Source organism: Triturus cristatus, chromosome 6 (genome assembly GCF_964204655.1).
Source record: "Triturus cristatus chromosome 6, aTriCri1.1, whole genome shotgun sequence".
Lineage (NCBI taxonomy): Eukaryota > Metazoa > Chordata > Amphibia > Caudata > Salamandridae > Triturus > Triturus cristatus.
The window spans coordinates 668,733,869-668,749,393 of record NC_140589.1 but is presented as its reverse complement, the minus strand read 5'-3'; the positions used below and the strand labels follow the sequence as shown (position 1 = coordinate 668,749,393).

At 46.8% G+C, this 15,525-nt stretch overlaps 1 protein-coding gene across 7 annotated transcripts in view; it reads left to right on the top strand.

Moving 5' to 3' along the window:
* Positions 1-15,525, top strand: part of ANKRD6 (ankyrin repeat domain 6) — a 725,774-nt gene that overhangs the window by 621,462 nt on the left and 88,787 nt on the right. For all 7 annotated transcript variants that reach the window (XM_085611161.1, XM_085611160.1, XM_085611166.1 and 4 more), the window contains one exon: positions 1,588-1,770. In XM_085611161.1, coding sequence (XP_085467287.1) covers positions 1,588-1,770 — 183 coding nt within the window. The remainder of the gene's footprint in view (positions 1-1,587; positions 1,771-15,525) is intronic.

The window sequence follows — 15,525 nt, the reverse complement described above, 5'->3', positions numbered from 1 at the left end:
CAACTTCCATCTTGACGACCCCACTGACACCAACTCCACTGACCTCCTGGAACGACTGGACAACATCAGTCTGAAGCAGCTGGTCACAGACCCCTCCCACAAAGCAGGACATCCTCAACATCTACATGACACCCCTCGCAGACACTTTCTCAATACCCAAGACATCATCATAGTGTCCCACACCGACACCCAGCTAGTCCTCTAGTTCTCGGCGAACCCGACCACAATGAAGACCAACTTCCACAACAGTATGAAGAACGTTTCAGCCTGGTTGAAGAACAACTGCTTGAAGCTGAATAAAGACAAAATGGAAGTACTCATCTTCGGCAGACACACCTCTCCCTGGAACGACTCTTGGTGGCCATCAGAACTCGAACCCACCCCCACTCCGAAACACCACACCCACAACCTCAGCATCATCCTGCACAGCAAACTCTCCATGAAATGTCAGGTCAACACTGTCTCCACAGCCTGCTTCCACACCCACTGCATGCTTCACAAAATCGTCAAGTGGCTCCCCATCAGCACCAGGAAAACTGTGACACAAACCCTCATCAACAGCCGACTGGACTACAGCAAAGCACTATATGCAGGCACCACCACCGAACTCGTGAGAAGACTCCAGACAATCCAGAACACAGCAGCCAGGCTGATCCTCAATCTGCCCAAGAGAACCCCCATCACCCAACACCTGAAAGACCTCCACTGGCTCCCCATCCAGAAGACATGCCAATTCAGGCTCCTGGCCCATACCTACAATATCATCCATGATCAAGGACCCGCCTACATGAACTACTGCCTGAATTCCACCTACCTCTCAGTAACCTCTGCTCACCTCGCTCTCGCTAAGATACTATGAATCTGCTTCTGCCACACCAGAGAACCCTCCTTCTCCCACCATGTCTCCAAGTCCTGGAACACCCCTTCCCCTCCACCTTGGTACAGCACCCTTGTTGACTCACTTCAGGAAGGGACTCAAGACCTGGCTCTTCGACTGATACGTGCAGCACAGCACATGGATTCCCTTCCGGGTGATAAGCCATGCTATACAAGTGCAGCCTGATTGATTGATGGGTAAAGAGTGCGCCTTTGCCGGCCGTGGGCTTCTGAGCGGAGCGTTGGCCACCTGCACTTATTCTTGTGAACATTAAGCACTGCGTGGTGTGAACAAGTGAAGTTTGGTTGCATTATGAAAGTTAAGGCGGGCAAAAATGCTATGAATTGCCTGAGAAGGCATTCCATAATTTTGCAACAATTTGTGACAGACATTGGTACCCCTAATGACTAATTGAATTTTGGGATTGGTCGTGAGCCCCTCTTCTCTTAATCCTAGGGATCTTGGCTAGGTGTGTTGATGAATGTAGTTTTAATATGACACAAATTTGTAATCCAGACAAAGGACCTTAAATTGAATTCTCACAACCACATGTTGCTGATGAGTTGTACTTTCTCATTTCAATGTTGCTACTAATGTGAGGTTGTGAAATAAAGATGCCAATAAATGGCATACCAGTTACATTCCAACAATTGGTTGAATCTTCTCAAGAGAATATTTTGTATTTATCGTTTGGATATTCTTTTTTTCAGACGTCAGCCCTCTCTGATCCCACCTGCCCAGCAGATCAACAGAATCTTCCTGGCCCCTCACAGAATGGCCATCATTCGAAAAGAAGAAGCAAGCATCGTGGCTCATCTCCTGTGCTACCACATGAGGTTAGAGCGTACCAACTCTATACGCTGTACAGAGGAAAAGATGGTAAAGTAATGCAGGTGAGTAACCTTCAAGAGTGTATTGTTCCATTTAAATCAGTCCTTGTCATCATATTGCCAGACATTGGGCTCAATTTAGAGTTTGACAGAATGGGTACTCCATCACCAAAGTGAGTACCCTGTTGCCAAACCTTCGGTTTATGGACAGATGGCCTTTAGTTTTTCCATCAACAGAGTCCTTCATTGGCTCTGTGGATGAAAATCTTTATCCAACGGCCTGATGGAGTAGGGGTGGTTGGAGGAAGGATATTACACTGTTTGCCCTATTTATGGTGGCTGTTGTAAAGTTTTATTTCCCCTGTCTTTCACCACTAGGTCATATCTTGTGGTAAGTGACATAAATAAAAAAAATCCATTCCCCCCCCCATACCCTGGGAGAAAACTCTCACAGTGTGGGGGGTTAATTGTCTGTTTTTTAACTGAAACAATCTCCAGCTTTGGGAGGTAGTTTCAGAAAAACAAAAATCTTTGGAAAAGTTTTAGGAACATCATTAAAAGCGCAGTTGACGGCCACCAAACGTTTTGTATAGAAATGACTACTGCGCCAGCGGTCATCTCTATATTTGACAGATAGTAGTCTTTCAAGATAGAGGATGTAATGTTCCTTGCCACCATGATGGATGGAAAACCATCCATCAAATCCTAAAACAGGCCCTATGTATTTTGACATTTTCGCAACACATTGTACCTATATGATTATCTGTTTTGCCTTGTGCTACACCCAAACGAGCATTAAACACCATTATTCAACTTGCTGTAGATTTAACATGACTGGCCACTCAGGACACTGCACGCCCAGTGGTTGTTCTAGTTGGGTGATGGCGCTCTAAGGCAGTACACAAATATTATAGGGTGAACTTAGGTGTAAATGCGGTGCAAAAGGATAGGAAGAGTCACCCCTCTCCCTAGATTGTGGTAAACCACAGACAAAGAACGCCAAGGTCCCCTGCACACGCTAGAGGTACATAGATTTAAGTTGGTATAGTAATGAGTGTAGGAAAGAAAGAAACACTGTTCATCCACTGTTCTGTGTGGTCCAGGATTTATTGTCCTTGTTGTGCGTTCCTTGGTAGAGGGTCTTAGTCTAGCCAACAGGTGTTTCATCGCTACCATGAAGTACACAGCGACTTCTTCAGCGCTAAATTCCTATGATTCCAGTCCTTATTGTTGGTTGTACTTCTGTCCCGAAGGTAAATAGTAGTAGATGGTCTCAAGGGTAACAGAGAACAGAATTCCATTTAATGAAAGTTTCCTCATGAAGTGGATTCTATATTCTGTGATGCAGACGAGTATTCAGAATATGCAGCTACTAATTATTGTGATACCCTATTCCTAGGGTTATGGCCGTCATTCAGCTTTCATTGTGTTGCCGCTGCTCACCTGATCTGGTGAAGCAGCTGGTGAAGTCTCCCGCGTGTGAGAGGGGCGGCGTTCGTACTATTTAAAATAGTTTAAAATAAAATGGGGTTTGCGACAAATATTGAATCTCGAATTGCAATTCAGTATGGTATGTGTCAATGGTTAGCGACAGCAGTTACAGTTGCAAACCAGTGACCAGTTATTGACTCCTTAAAGGAAGTGGTAACTGATTCACAAAGAGGAAGACGTCCCCTAGGGACTTCTTGCCAAATCAGGATGGCAGCCTCAGGGAAAGCAGGCAGTGGTCTAGGGGACCCCTGTATTCCCCCTATTTTTTCCAAATGGAAAAACTATGTTTTATTTTAAAGAAAAAAATCCAAAAGAAACAGCATCAATTCCTTTTTGGAAAACGGACTACTTAAAAAAAAAAAAAAGATTTCTTTTTGGGATGTAAACACAGGGAATGTGGCGTTGGAGGCAGCTATCCCAGTTATTTTTAGCCAATCGGAGGGGGTTGTCCCAAATTGCAACCTGACTAATTAATATTCATTAAGTGGCTCGTTCTGTGACCCTCTGCGAATGATGATTTGGAGACTGACATAGTAGTACAAAGGTCAGTTCGCAAAATCAGAGTTTATTTGCAAAAAGGCAGTGCGAAATCTGCAACCGCCTTTTGCAAACAGACTCTTGTTTTCATTGGGAATGTGGCCTCTCCTGGTACTGGAGTAAAATCAAGCAAATGGTAATAAAAATAATTAAAAAAAGCTTTCTAGAAAGTACAGAGACCCATAACTGGATGATGTAAAATAACAAAATTGTTACCTAAAGTAGCAAAATCATGTTTATAATGTCTTCTTGCTCCTATGAATATATAGATAAATGCATTGTACTTGTATTTATTTATCGCCTATTATGCTGAACGAGACGCTGAAGCACTTGCTGTGAGTAGCATGGTGCTCCAGCTATAATGGTTAACAGTTAATCCAGTTGTTATTGCTGGTTAATAGGATTAGTGCTGTGCTCTTCAGCAAATCATTCCATTCATTAACTACACTTTCTTTGTGGTAGATTTAATTAACAGGACTGAAGTGTGATATTTAGTGGGGCTATGAGGTTTCATGCAAATGTTTGGTTGGGTGAATAAATAGGTTGGTAGTATATCATTAGGTTACCGAGATCTGGTTTCAAAGAAGGAGACGGTGTGATCTTAGACATAAGGTGTGGGAAATTTCATGATCTACAATAATAGTGAATAAGGCAGACAGTCATGTTACTTTTAGTAGGCTCAGAGAGCAGCGTCATTAAGAGAATGGAAAGCACGGGGAGAGTCATTCAACAGAAAGAGAGGAGAGGAAAACTATCAGTATTTTTGATGTCAAGAGCCATTGTTTCATGGAGAGGTTTTGTAATATAATGGGAGAGGCTTTAAGTAGATGCCAAGCAATTTGAGGATGTAAAACCGTAGACAGAACAACATTATTTGCATGTGCCATGTAGTATATCCATTTCCCATTGCATATGGGACTGTCCCACAGTGTTCGAACTGTGATTTAGGCATGACTGAATACGAAGTCAGTCTGTTCCATTGACATTTGTGCATGTCCTCTACTAGTGTTCTGTTGAGTATATCTTCGGTTACCATTACCATAGTCTAGTCTAGGAGATTGCATAGATGTGTTTGTGTGCTGGTTGTAAGCTTTGACGTATCTGTTGACAGACCTGGAATTTAATCAAAGTTGAAAAGTCAGTCACAATCGTGCCCAACATTCCTAGCACTAGGGTCAGTAGCAGCTGCTACCGGATGGGAGTGGTGGGGCGTGGGGAGGAGAAAATGGGGAGTAAAAAAACACCTGGGTCGGCCGTCCGCCGTCTTTCATCTGTCATCTTCTTCCTGTCTCCGCCGGCAACAGGTAGCAGCTGGGCTACCCATAGCCAATCAATGCAGCGTTGTGATTGGTCTGAGTGCCGTGGATCGGTGCTCAGACGGGTAATGGGAGTCTTTGAATTTTCATCACTGGGCTGTATAAAGCAAGCCTGGGGGGGAGGATGCAAAGTGTGCAGGACTGGTTTAGGGCCGGCCAAGCAGTCATGCGCACTTAAGGATAAGTTGAGAATGCTGCGGGATTCTTCTTCAGCCTTGTGCATAAACCTTTTGCGGACTTGTGAGTGATTTTGGTTGACCCTACAAATTTAGCAGTAATTCTGATCTCTATCAGCCAAGATTATTCATACCACCAAGCCTAACCTCCCCAGGCGGAAACCTTAATTGTCTGTATGTATTGTGGTGCCCGAGCAACCTTGGCCGATGCCTGGTGGAGCTGTCCTATGCAGCTATAGAGGAGTTTGGCTCTGGTTCAGCCCTCGGCCGTCACCTACCCAGCCGGACTTCGGACATTGTTTTCCTCGTCTCCCCGTTGTGTCTCTTTTTCCCTCCCCTGCCTCCTCCGTCCGTGATTCTTTGTCTGCCTCCCCTTTTCCAGCCTGACCTTTCTGTGTCCCCTGAAGTACTTTGTTATGCTATGCTTTAATAATCTCATGAAACTATGGTATACTGTTTTTCCTTTCTATGTTATGCAACGCTACTGAAACTGATGTAACTATGTAACAATGTTTTGAAACAATGTCCTACCTCATGTAAAGAGCTCTGATACCTCCGGGTCTAGCCAGCGCTATATAAAACTTTTCATAAAAATAAATAAATAAGGAGTGTAAACCTCTCCTCTCTTTTCTCTGGCCAGCCCCGCCCTGAGAGCCACTGACTTAATAGGAAAAATAAAACGATAATAACAATATATTATTATCATTTCATTTTTCCTTTGGAGCATAGCGGAGGAGTCGCCACTGACTAGGGTGCTTTCCACCATGTTTTTTTTTGTTATTTCAGTTTTCCTGACTAGGTCCTTGTCCACCCACAAAAGATTTACTTAAGTAACGGAAAACTTTCCCTTGTTAATACTTTTTCTTTCAGAAGTCTTCAATGTTGCAATTAGCGTTTCCTACAGCATTGAAACGTGCATAGATTTGGCGCCATTTTGTGAAAGAGATGGTGTTGTTTTGCTCATACTTCCACCATGACTATGTCCAGCTTCTTGCCAGTAAACCATTGATTTTGTCTGCACTGTTCCTTCTATGTAGGTACAGAAGTGTGGACTCTTCATATCTGCCTCACTGCATTAACGTACTGTTCAGCTACAGTGGTTTAGGGGTGGCCGTGCAGCTAGGTTTGTGATGTCATCAGCGACTGCTTATGCAACGCTCAGAACTTTTTTTTTTTTTTACATCACATGAATTGCATTTTGCCATTTCTTATTTTGCGAATCAGACCCATTCGCTTTTCAGCCTCGACTTCTGTTCATACATTCGCAGTTTGGAAAGCACTGGAATGGGCAGACATGCACTGGCCAACTATGAGGTAAAAAAAGGGGGCCCCTGACTATCTTACACTTGTGCGAGTTTGACTGGTCTGAGGAAGACCTTCTTTGCCCAATGCCATACCCATATTTAACATCTACACTAATAACTTGTAGGTCATGTTATTATTTATTTAGTGCCTCCACTTCAATCACCTGTAAGGGCATGGGGGTGTTGAAGTTCCTCAATCAATCACTCTTCTAAGGATACTCGCGCACACCAGGTTTAGGGAGTAAGCATTCCATGGCGTTATGCAAATATAACTTTCCGAACTTAATTCTAAAAAATAAATGTGGACTCTTTAGGACAATCATCCTTCCTTTATGAATACACACTGGTGTGACAGAAATGTCATTACTTTTCCTTTTTTAGTTTAAAGATACTTTCAACACTCTAAGCTGTTATCTCCACTACAGGGTTAACTTGGATATAGTTTACTAAAGACAATATCTTTTCCTGACCCTCGCACGGGTCTAAGGATGTCAGTCCAGCAACTTTCTTACTTGTGAGCTCCCAGAGTGTAGAATAGATTTTGAATGAAGTTAGCGCCCTCTGACATGTAGTAATTATACATGATTGACTTGTGCTCAATAATTTACTGATTCTTTTTTTAAACATATTTATAGTGCTTTATGTATATGTGTTTCCAAAGTTTGTCATTCATTAATGTGTTTTACTTTGTTATTCCAGTACTGCTTATGAAGCGATTTCCTCTTCCAGGAAATATTCACAACACTTATTCCTATGTTTAGTATACATTCTGTAAAGAAAATACGCTTGTAGTTTTGACGGTGTCAACACCTTAATTCCTCAAAGCAAATGTTTACAATTGTATTCTGCCTCCCATACAGAGTTGGTTGTCAGACAAGATGGTAATCCAGGAAATTTATTTTTCTGGATCTCCTCGTTCTTTTAGGATATCACAGGTTTAGGTTTGTAAATATTTTTTGACCGCTCACTGACGTGCCACTGTTAGAAATGGGATTTCTGGTTGGCTAGGGCAGGCATAAACCACCACTCTAGTCAGGGCAAGGGAGCTACACGCTGAAGATAACCCCTGCTCACCCCCTTGGCACGAGCAGTCAGGCTTATCTCAGAGGCAATGTGTAAAACGTTTGCGCAACACACACACACGCAACACACACACACACGCACACACACGCAACACACACACACACACGCAACACACACGCAACACACACGCAACACACACGCAACACACACGCAACACCACAAAATAAACTCCACACAAGGTTATATTAAAAATAGCCTTTGTATTATCATAATCACATTAGAAACATAATCACACATTTACACTGTGCCAACTGGGGCAATATTCACAGGGGATTATATACAGGACACAGCCAATCGGGCCACTGTCAGAACCATTAAATGCAAAACACAACCAGTAACTACTGGTACCATAATGACCTAAGCAATATCACATTAGCGTAAGACACCGTCCTAAGTATAAACACATTACGCACTACCACATAAAACTGATCCTCAGGCCAACTGACCTCCAGGGCTCAAATGCCCTATGTCCAGAAATGTCAGGGCTCTACAGGACTGTCTACTGGCCCTCTGGCTGCCAATGCAGCAAACAAAAAGTGTGCAATGCACTGGGGCTTGGGGGGAGTGTAACTCACCCCCCTCCTCATCACCAAAATGCCCCAAACGGTGCAGCTGCCCACTTTCGGCGGGGCCGCTGTGGAGTGAGGTAACCACTGGTACCACTGGGCCTGAGTCCCTCTCCAGGACTCTTGAAAAACAATGTGCCCAACATTGCAGCTGTCCGCCACGGAGGTACAGCTGGGAACCAAACAAAGAGGCACGGGAACCACTGTCCCTCTTGGGTCCCGCTCCGGGACTGTAAACCAAAAAGTGCCCCCTTGGTACACTAGGGCCCTTCCAGTACCACTCCGAGGCACCAACAAAACCGGCCTCCAGCACCACTCACCAGAGCTTCTTTGGGGACTCGCTGGTCTCCTCTGGGCCGCTCCCGACTCCGGGCAGGCTTGGCAGCATGCAGTGCTCTCTCCACCGATGCGGGAGTCCCGTTCAGAGATGCGCTCTCCTTGGGACTCCTAGGGTGACGTGCAGGGCTCCCTCCGGCACCCGGTAGCCCTGCTCGAGCAGGCGCAGACTGCCTTAGTTTTTGTTTCGCGGCCCCGCCCACAACCGAGCACCGCCGCCTGTCCTCCGGGTTGCTCCCGGAGCGGCGGCTCTCAAAGTAATTTTAAAGTGCGGAGTGGGCTCCCGCGATGCGAGTTGGGCCGCCGCTCTAAAGACACCGATGCCGGGTGGGCTCCCGCTCGGTTTTTAAGCATCCAGCAATTTTAAAGTGTGGGGTGGGCTCCCGCTTAGCACACACTGCGGGGTGGGTACCCGCTGCCCAGTTATGCACAAAGCGGGGTAGGCACCCGCATCACAGAGGCACAAAACAACGGGGTGTGCTCCCGCTAGAACCTGGCAAAAACACGGGGTGGGCACTCGCTCCCCACGCTGTGCAGGGGAAGCTCCAGGTTGCAGCTCAGTGCTGCAAGTCCACAACAAAAGCGCTACACGAGGCGCCAAGTCCTGGGCAAAGGTCAGAGGGCATAAGGCTGGGCTCAGGCAGGCCAGCACCCATGGCCCTCCAGCAGGGAGGCACTCCCTCGTGGCGGTTCCTCCTGGAGCCCAGCATCAGAACAAGCGCAGGAACAACATTTTTCATGGGGTCACAGCCCCTACCTTTATAGTACTTCTCCCCTTTGTCTGCAAAGGACAGGGCTTGGGGAAACCAGTTCTAACTGGTTCTGGAGCACTCTGTTTACCAGGCTCCTCTTCCCTATTGTTAGGTGGGGGCTCGTCATCAGACACCCCACAGGGGGGCGGAGCCAGCATTCACTAGGGCAGGCACCATCCTATTCAGGGACTTCTCCTCCCACAACTCCAAATGCAGATGTCCCATTCACCCTAGTGCTGACCGACCCTGCCCCTCCTGGAGCCACACACACCTCACCAGCCCCTGTCACTCAAAAGCCAGGCAAGCAATTTACATCAGGCAGGCAGGCACATAGCACACAGACATGCCAACTTCTTAAAGTGGCATTTCTAAAATAGTTATAATAAATCTGCGCACACCATTGCGTAGCATTTATCATCACTATTCCAAACATACCAAACTTAACCACGTTGTGCCTCTCATATCAGGAATTACCACTGAAACACTTATCAGGGAATCCCCAATGCATTCCTATGGGAGGGCAGCTGCACAGTAGTGAGAAACCAAAATGGCTGTTTGTCACTACCAGGACATGTCACACACTTAAGGTACATGTCCTATCTTTTACCTACAATGCACCCTGCCCATAGGGCTAGCTAGGGCCTACCTTAGGGGTGACTGACATGTAGTAAAAGAGGGGTCACGGACATGGCACACACATTAGGTGCCACGTCACAACGGCATTAACACTGCGCACACAGGCCCAGTAATGGCAAAGGCCTGAGATAGGTTAGAAAGGCTACTTTGGTGGGTGGCGTAATCAGCACTGCAAGCCCACCAGTAGCATTTAATTTACTAGCCCTGGGTATATGAGATACCACTTTACAAGGGAGTGACCGGAAAATTAAATAGGCCAAAACAGGTGTAGGCCAATCTTACCACATTTATCACAGAGAGCACACACACTTTACACTGAACAGCAGTGCTAAAGGGCCCAGAGTCTTAAAACCACCAACACCATGTCAGAAAAAAGGCTAGGAGAAAGGGAAAAAGTTTAGAGATGACCCTCCAAAAAAGGCCTAGTCCAACAGCCACACAGCATTTTCAGTGGCCGTATTTGTTACAGGTGACCTGTGCTGCATGGGCGAGTGTGGCTTGCGTCATTTTGTAGGGTGACTTACCCAGTAATTAGTAAATAATCGTATTTTGGCTGATAGGGAGTTGCACTGTAGTTGCTGTTGCTAAATAGCAAAGCAGCCAACACACTACCTCTAGTGGACTTGTGGCATGGGTTTTGGGGACGATGGATGGTATACTGGGCAGGTGTCCATACCAGGCCTTCTTGCTTGCAGTGTAGCTGACAAAACAGAGGGTGCCACTGGTGAAAGTATTTCCCAAGCCTGGGTGCAGCCTCTCCCCAATGGTAGCACAATTCAACAGTGTAGCGATTAGAAACCATCTGGTAGACAACAATTTGTAGCATTACTCTGACAATATCCCTTTGCTGTCTGTTCCTCTCTCAGTGAGTGGGATGTGCCCATTCTCTGGTGCATGGCTTGGTCCCTGTTACATCCCTTTGCTGTCTGTTCCTCTCATAGTGTGTGGGAGGTGCCCATCCTCTGGTACATCCCTTTGTTGTCTGTTCCTCTCTGTGTGTGGGAAGTGGCCATCCTCTGGTGCATGGCTTGGTCCCCGGTACATCCCTTTGCTGTCTGTTCATCTTTCAGCGAGAGGGAAGTGCCCATCCTCTGGTGCATGTCTTGGTCCCCGGTACATCCCTTTGCTGTCTGTTCTTCTCTCAGTGTGTGGGATGTGCCCATCCTCTTGTGCATGGCTTGGTCCCCGGTACATCCCTTTGCTGTCTGTTCCTCTCTGTGTGTGGGATAGCCCATTCTCTCAGTGTGTGGGATGTGCCCATCCTCTGGTGCGTGGCTTGGTCCCCGGTACATCCCTTTGTTGTCTGTTCCTCTCTCAGTGTGTGGGATGTGCCCATTCTGTGATGCATGGCTTGGTCCCCGTGGTAGAGCCAGGTATTCATCTAGGCTGTCCATAGCAGAAGGAGAAACAGGATAATCTTCCTGCCTTTCTGCAGACCCAGCAGTGCACATGCTGTGCTGTGCAGTTTCTAGTCTACGCTGAAAATCTTTAGATTGACTAGGATTACACCTAAAAGAAAGGGGCCCTTTATCCTCGTGACTTCGGACTCTCTTTATGCGTCTGCAGATGGTTGAAAGGAGACTGCCTTGGACCTTCAGGAGAAGAACTCGGCACAACACCTCCCCCTCCTTCCTTTAGAAGTTTGCATTCGCCCCTGGCACAGCAGTAGCCGCTCCCATTCCCTGGACACCTGCCAAGTGTCACAAATCGGATGTGACTAACTTCAGTGTGAGATTCCCAGTACCTCTAGAAAAGGGCTTTTAAGACATCCGATTCATGTTTTATGGATGAATCTGTCCTGATAGAGATTTTTTTCCAGCTTTGAAATTATCTTGAGGGAATAAATCTGCTAGACTGCAATACAGGTCTGCAGTTGATACCTTTTCTTAAGTTGAGCTTTCTGGTACCCTTAACACTTGTTTTAATTTACATTCACAGCATTTTACTGGCTAAGCTGTTACTTGAAGGCTTAGTTAAAAGAAAGAGGGGTATTTCAACACCAAATATATATAGGAGTTTGATCTAAAACATAAGAATATCTGCTTACTAGATAGATTGTCTTTCATATTGCTCCCAGTATACAGTAATGGGTGAATTGTATTTTACAAGGTTACCAGAAATACAAAGGTTACACATATTTTAATAAATAAGGATGGTTATCAGTAAGAATGTCACTTCATTCCATACCACCAGGATATGGTGGCATGGATAAGCCTTGTTCTTTTATCTGATAGCCTAATATTAGTCTCCGTGAATTTTGCTGGTTTTGTTTCGCGCAAAACACAACCTGCTAGTGTCCATGGATTCGGGTCTTTATGAGGACCAATGCCCCCTATAAGATTTAGCCTTTTTGGGCCCTGGCAGTAATGGTTATGTTTGAGGCATATGAGCTGTAGATCATATGCTTTAGCATAGATCGCCATCTGCTGTTGGGCCCGGATGTTTGCACTTTGTTTTTCTTCGAAAGAGTCTTTGTAGTCACGAGGTAGGTGACTCCTTACAGTGATAGTGCGCATGGGCATCGACTCCATTCCCAGATTGTTTTTTTCCGCCATCGGGTTCGGATGTGTATTGTTGCGCAGCGCTCCGGTATCGTTTTCTAACCCCTTTGACGCGCAATCCTCTACCCTCTACGATATTGTCTTTTGATCGCAGTTTCCCATTCAACGCGCACCGTGTAAACTGAGAAAATCAATTGGGAACTTCGAGGCGGGTCGTCGGGCCTACATGTGCCGACCATGCCAGCAGTCGATGGAACGGACTCTGTTCAAGTTATGTCCCGGGTGTCCTGCTAAGTTCCCACGCACCGACTTGCATGAGGTCTGCAACCTGTGCTTTTCCCCAGGAACACTAAGAAAAATCCTGCGAAATGTGTCAATCATTCCGATCGAAAAAAAACATCCGTGATCGTTGGGCTTGACGCCACGAGAAGCAACCTGCCAATCAGGTGCCCAGGGCCTATGTTCCTTCCCTAAAAACCTACAACCCAAATTGGCAAACCCTGGCAACATGTCAGCCCCTGGTAAATGGTACCCTATGTACCCAGGGCCTTATGACCAGGGAAGGCCTCTAAGGGCTGCAGCACTCATTGTGCCAACCTTCGAGGCCCTGTACCCTAACACTGTCCTTGCAAGCTGAGTATCTGGGTACAAGACAAAACAAAGAGTCGACATGGCACACATCCCTGTGTGCCATGCCCACCACCTACACTGCCCTGGCATACATCAGTCACCCCTCTAGCTGGGTGCCCTATGCCAGTGGTGTGGGCACAGGAGAATGAGCCCTGTGCCCCTACAATACCCAGGTCCATTCCTGGGCACTGTAAGTGCAGTGCTGCCATTTAAGAGTACATGGTGCTGAGAGCTCGTCAAACACGAACTCCACAGCACCATAATGGCAACACTGAAGACTGAGAAGTTTGGTATCAAACTTCTCAGCACATTAAACCCACACTGATGCCAGTGTGGGATTTAATGTACCAAGCACCCCAGAGGGCATCTTAGAGATGCCCCCTGAAACCTAACCTACAATCCACGTCTGGTCTGGGAGGCTGCCTAGACTGCCACACAGCAGACATGTTGCTGGACCACTGGGTAGGAGAGCCCCTGCTCTCCTCGGCCTGCAACAATGCACATCCTGGGCGAGGTGCTAGATCTCCTCCCCCAGGATGGGCAGGGGGAAGCTTCAAAGGCATGCCGCCTCTGTGAGCTTCCCCAGGCCACTGGCAGCCCCCACTGTGGCGGGAAGCCTGGCTGGAAACCCCAAATAAGGACAGGGGATGTGCCAGCCTGCCAACCCCACCCCTCAGGTGGGGGAGGCGAGGTGAAGCACATCTCCGGGCCATCTTGAAGATAGGAAGCCCTGCCCAATCAGGACTAGGCTACTGCCCCCTCCCACAGGAGAGGCAGGATAGGGGGTGTACCCACCCCAAGACAGGGACCCATTGGTCCCTGCCCTTCACCTACCTGTAACGCCTTCCCCAGATTCCAGATTCCGAAATACAAAGAAGAGCAAGAAGAAAGAAGACCTGCCCTGCAGCTGCTAAGAAGAGGAAGACACCAACTGCTTTGGCCCCAGCCCTACCGGCCTGTCAACCCTCGAACCTGCTCCTGCTCCAACCCGGCATCTTTTGTGGCCAGCAACCTCACAAACCCCGGAAGACCTGGCTACCTTTTGGCTCTAAGCACCTGGGATCCCATGAGTAGAGGCTCTACTCAAAATCAGCTTCTAATCCCTGGCATCAGCCCGGAACCGCAAACCCTTCACACTCTACACCCGCCAAGCCTGACCTGTGCCGGAGTGAACAAAGAACACGAGGATGACTCCACGGCGACTGTGACCCCGAGTCCGGCACCCAAGGACCTCCCTCGACGCTCCTGACGACGCCTGCAGCCTCAGAACCAGGTACCCCTCCAACCGCGATCAACAGAGGGTAAGATTTCCCGACACCAAAAGGCACCCCGGTGCCCTGCGGCCCCCTGTGCCCAACTCCGGGGTACCTACCTATCCTCCAACTACCCAACGTAGCTCTCGAAGTGGTGGTGGCACCTGAAGAATCTTCGTCCCCGAGCTTGCAGTCTTTTTCTAAACCGGAGCTTTCCCATTGAAATCAATTGAGCGCCCGAAGGCTCAAAAGCACCCTGCACCCAGCCAACTGAGTGGCCCTGGCAGTGTAACCTCTACACCTATCTACTTCCCCATTTGCCCTGAGCAAGTGACCAGGAGCCCAGCTCCCTCAGCCGCGTGGCCTGCTAGTCAGCAGTCACCAACCAAGGCCTCCCTGCCTCCCATAGGATAACATTGGGCCTAACTCTCTCTGCACCCGGCTGCCCCTGTGCCGCTGAGGGTGAAAAACTGTACCTACCTGACCCTGGGAGACCCCTGAGTCTATGCTATGCCCAGAACCTTAACTTTGCCAGTCGAGTACTTACCTTAAAGCCGATAACTCAATTTTCTCCATAGGGTAACATTGACTGGTTTTTCCTGAAATTTCTTCTAAATGTGGACTTTTCAAAACTTAAAATATTCACCAAAAATCAGCTGAGTAACGAAAATACTCACCTGCTATTAGGTGAGCTCCCAGTGCTGGATCTTGGTGCCCAGCACTGACCCTGAAAAATATGCACAACCGTACTTACCAGTGACCCAATTTTCTTCCATAAGAAACCATTGACTGTTTTTCTGTGAAATTTCTTCTAAGTTTCGATTTCTGCAAACTTGAAATATTCTTTAAAAATCGTATAAATTGTGAAAACGTAATTACTTACCTGTTTTGGATAAAGGTCCCAGTACTGAGTCTAGGCACCCAGTACTGGATTACAAAAGTAACGAGAACATACTATAACTGCAACTTGAATTTTCTTCCATAGAGAATTATTGACTGTTTTCTATGAAATATTTTCTGTCACCTTTTAAAATAGCAAAATATTGTCTAAAAATCATAACAGTAACTAAGTCAACTTTTATCACTTGTTTCTAAGTACTGACCCAGGACTGAATCTAGGATCCAGTCCTGGAATTCCAAAAGTAATCCTAAAAGTATCTATTGCAAATAACTTGAAACTTCCATTGAATTCAATGCATTATTGTGTTTAAAATTGTGTTGCCTATTGCAACCACTT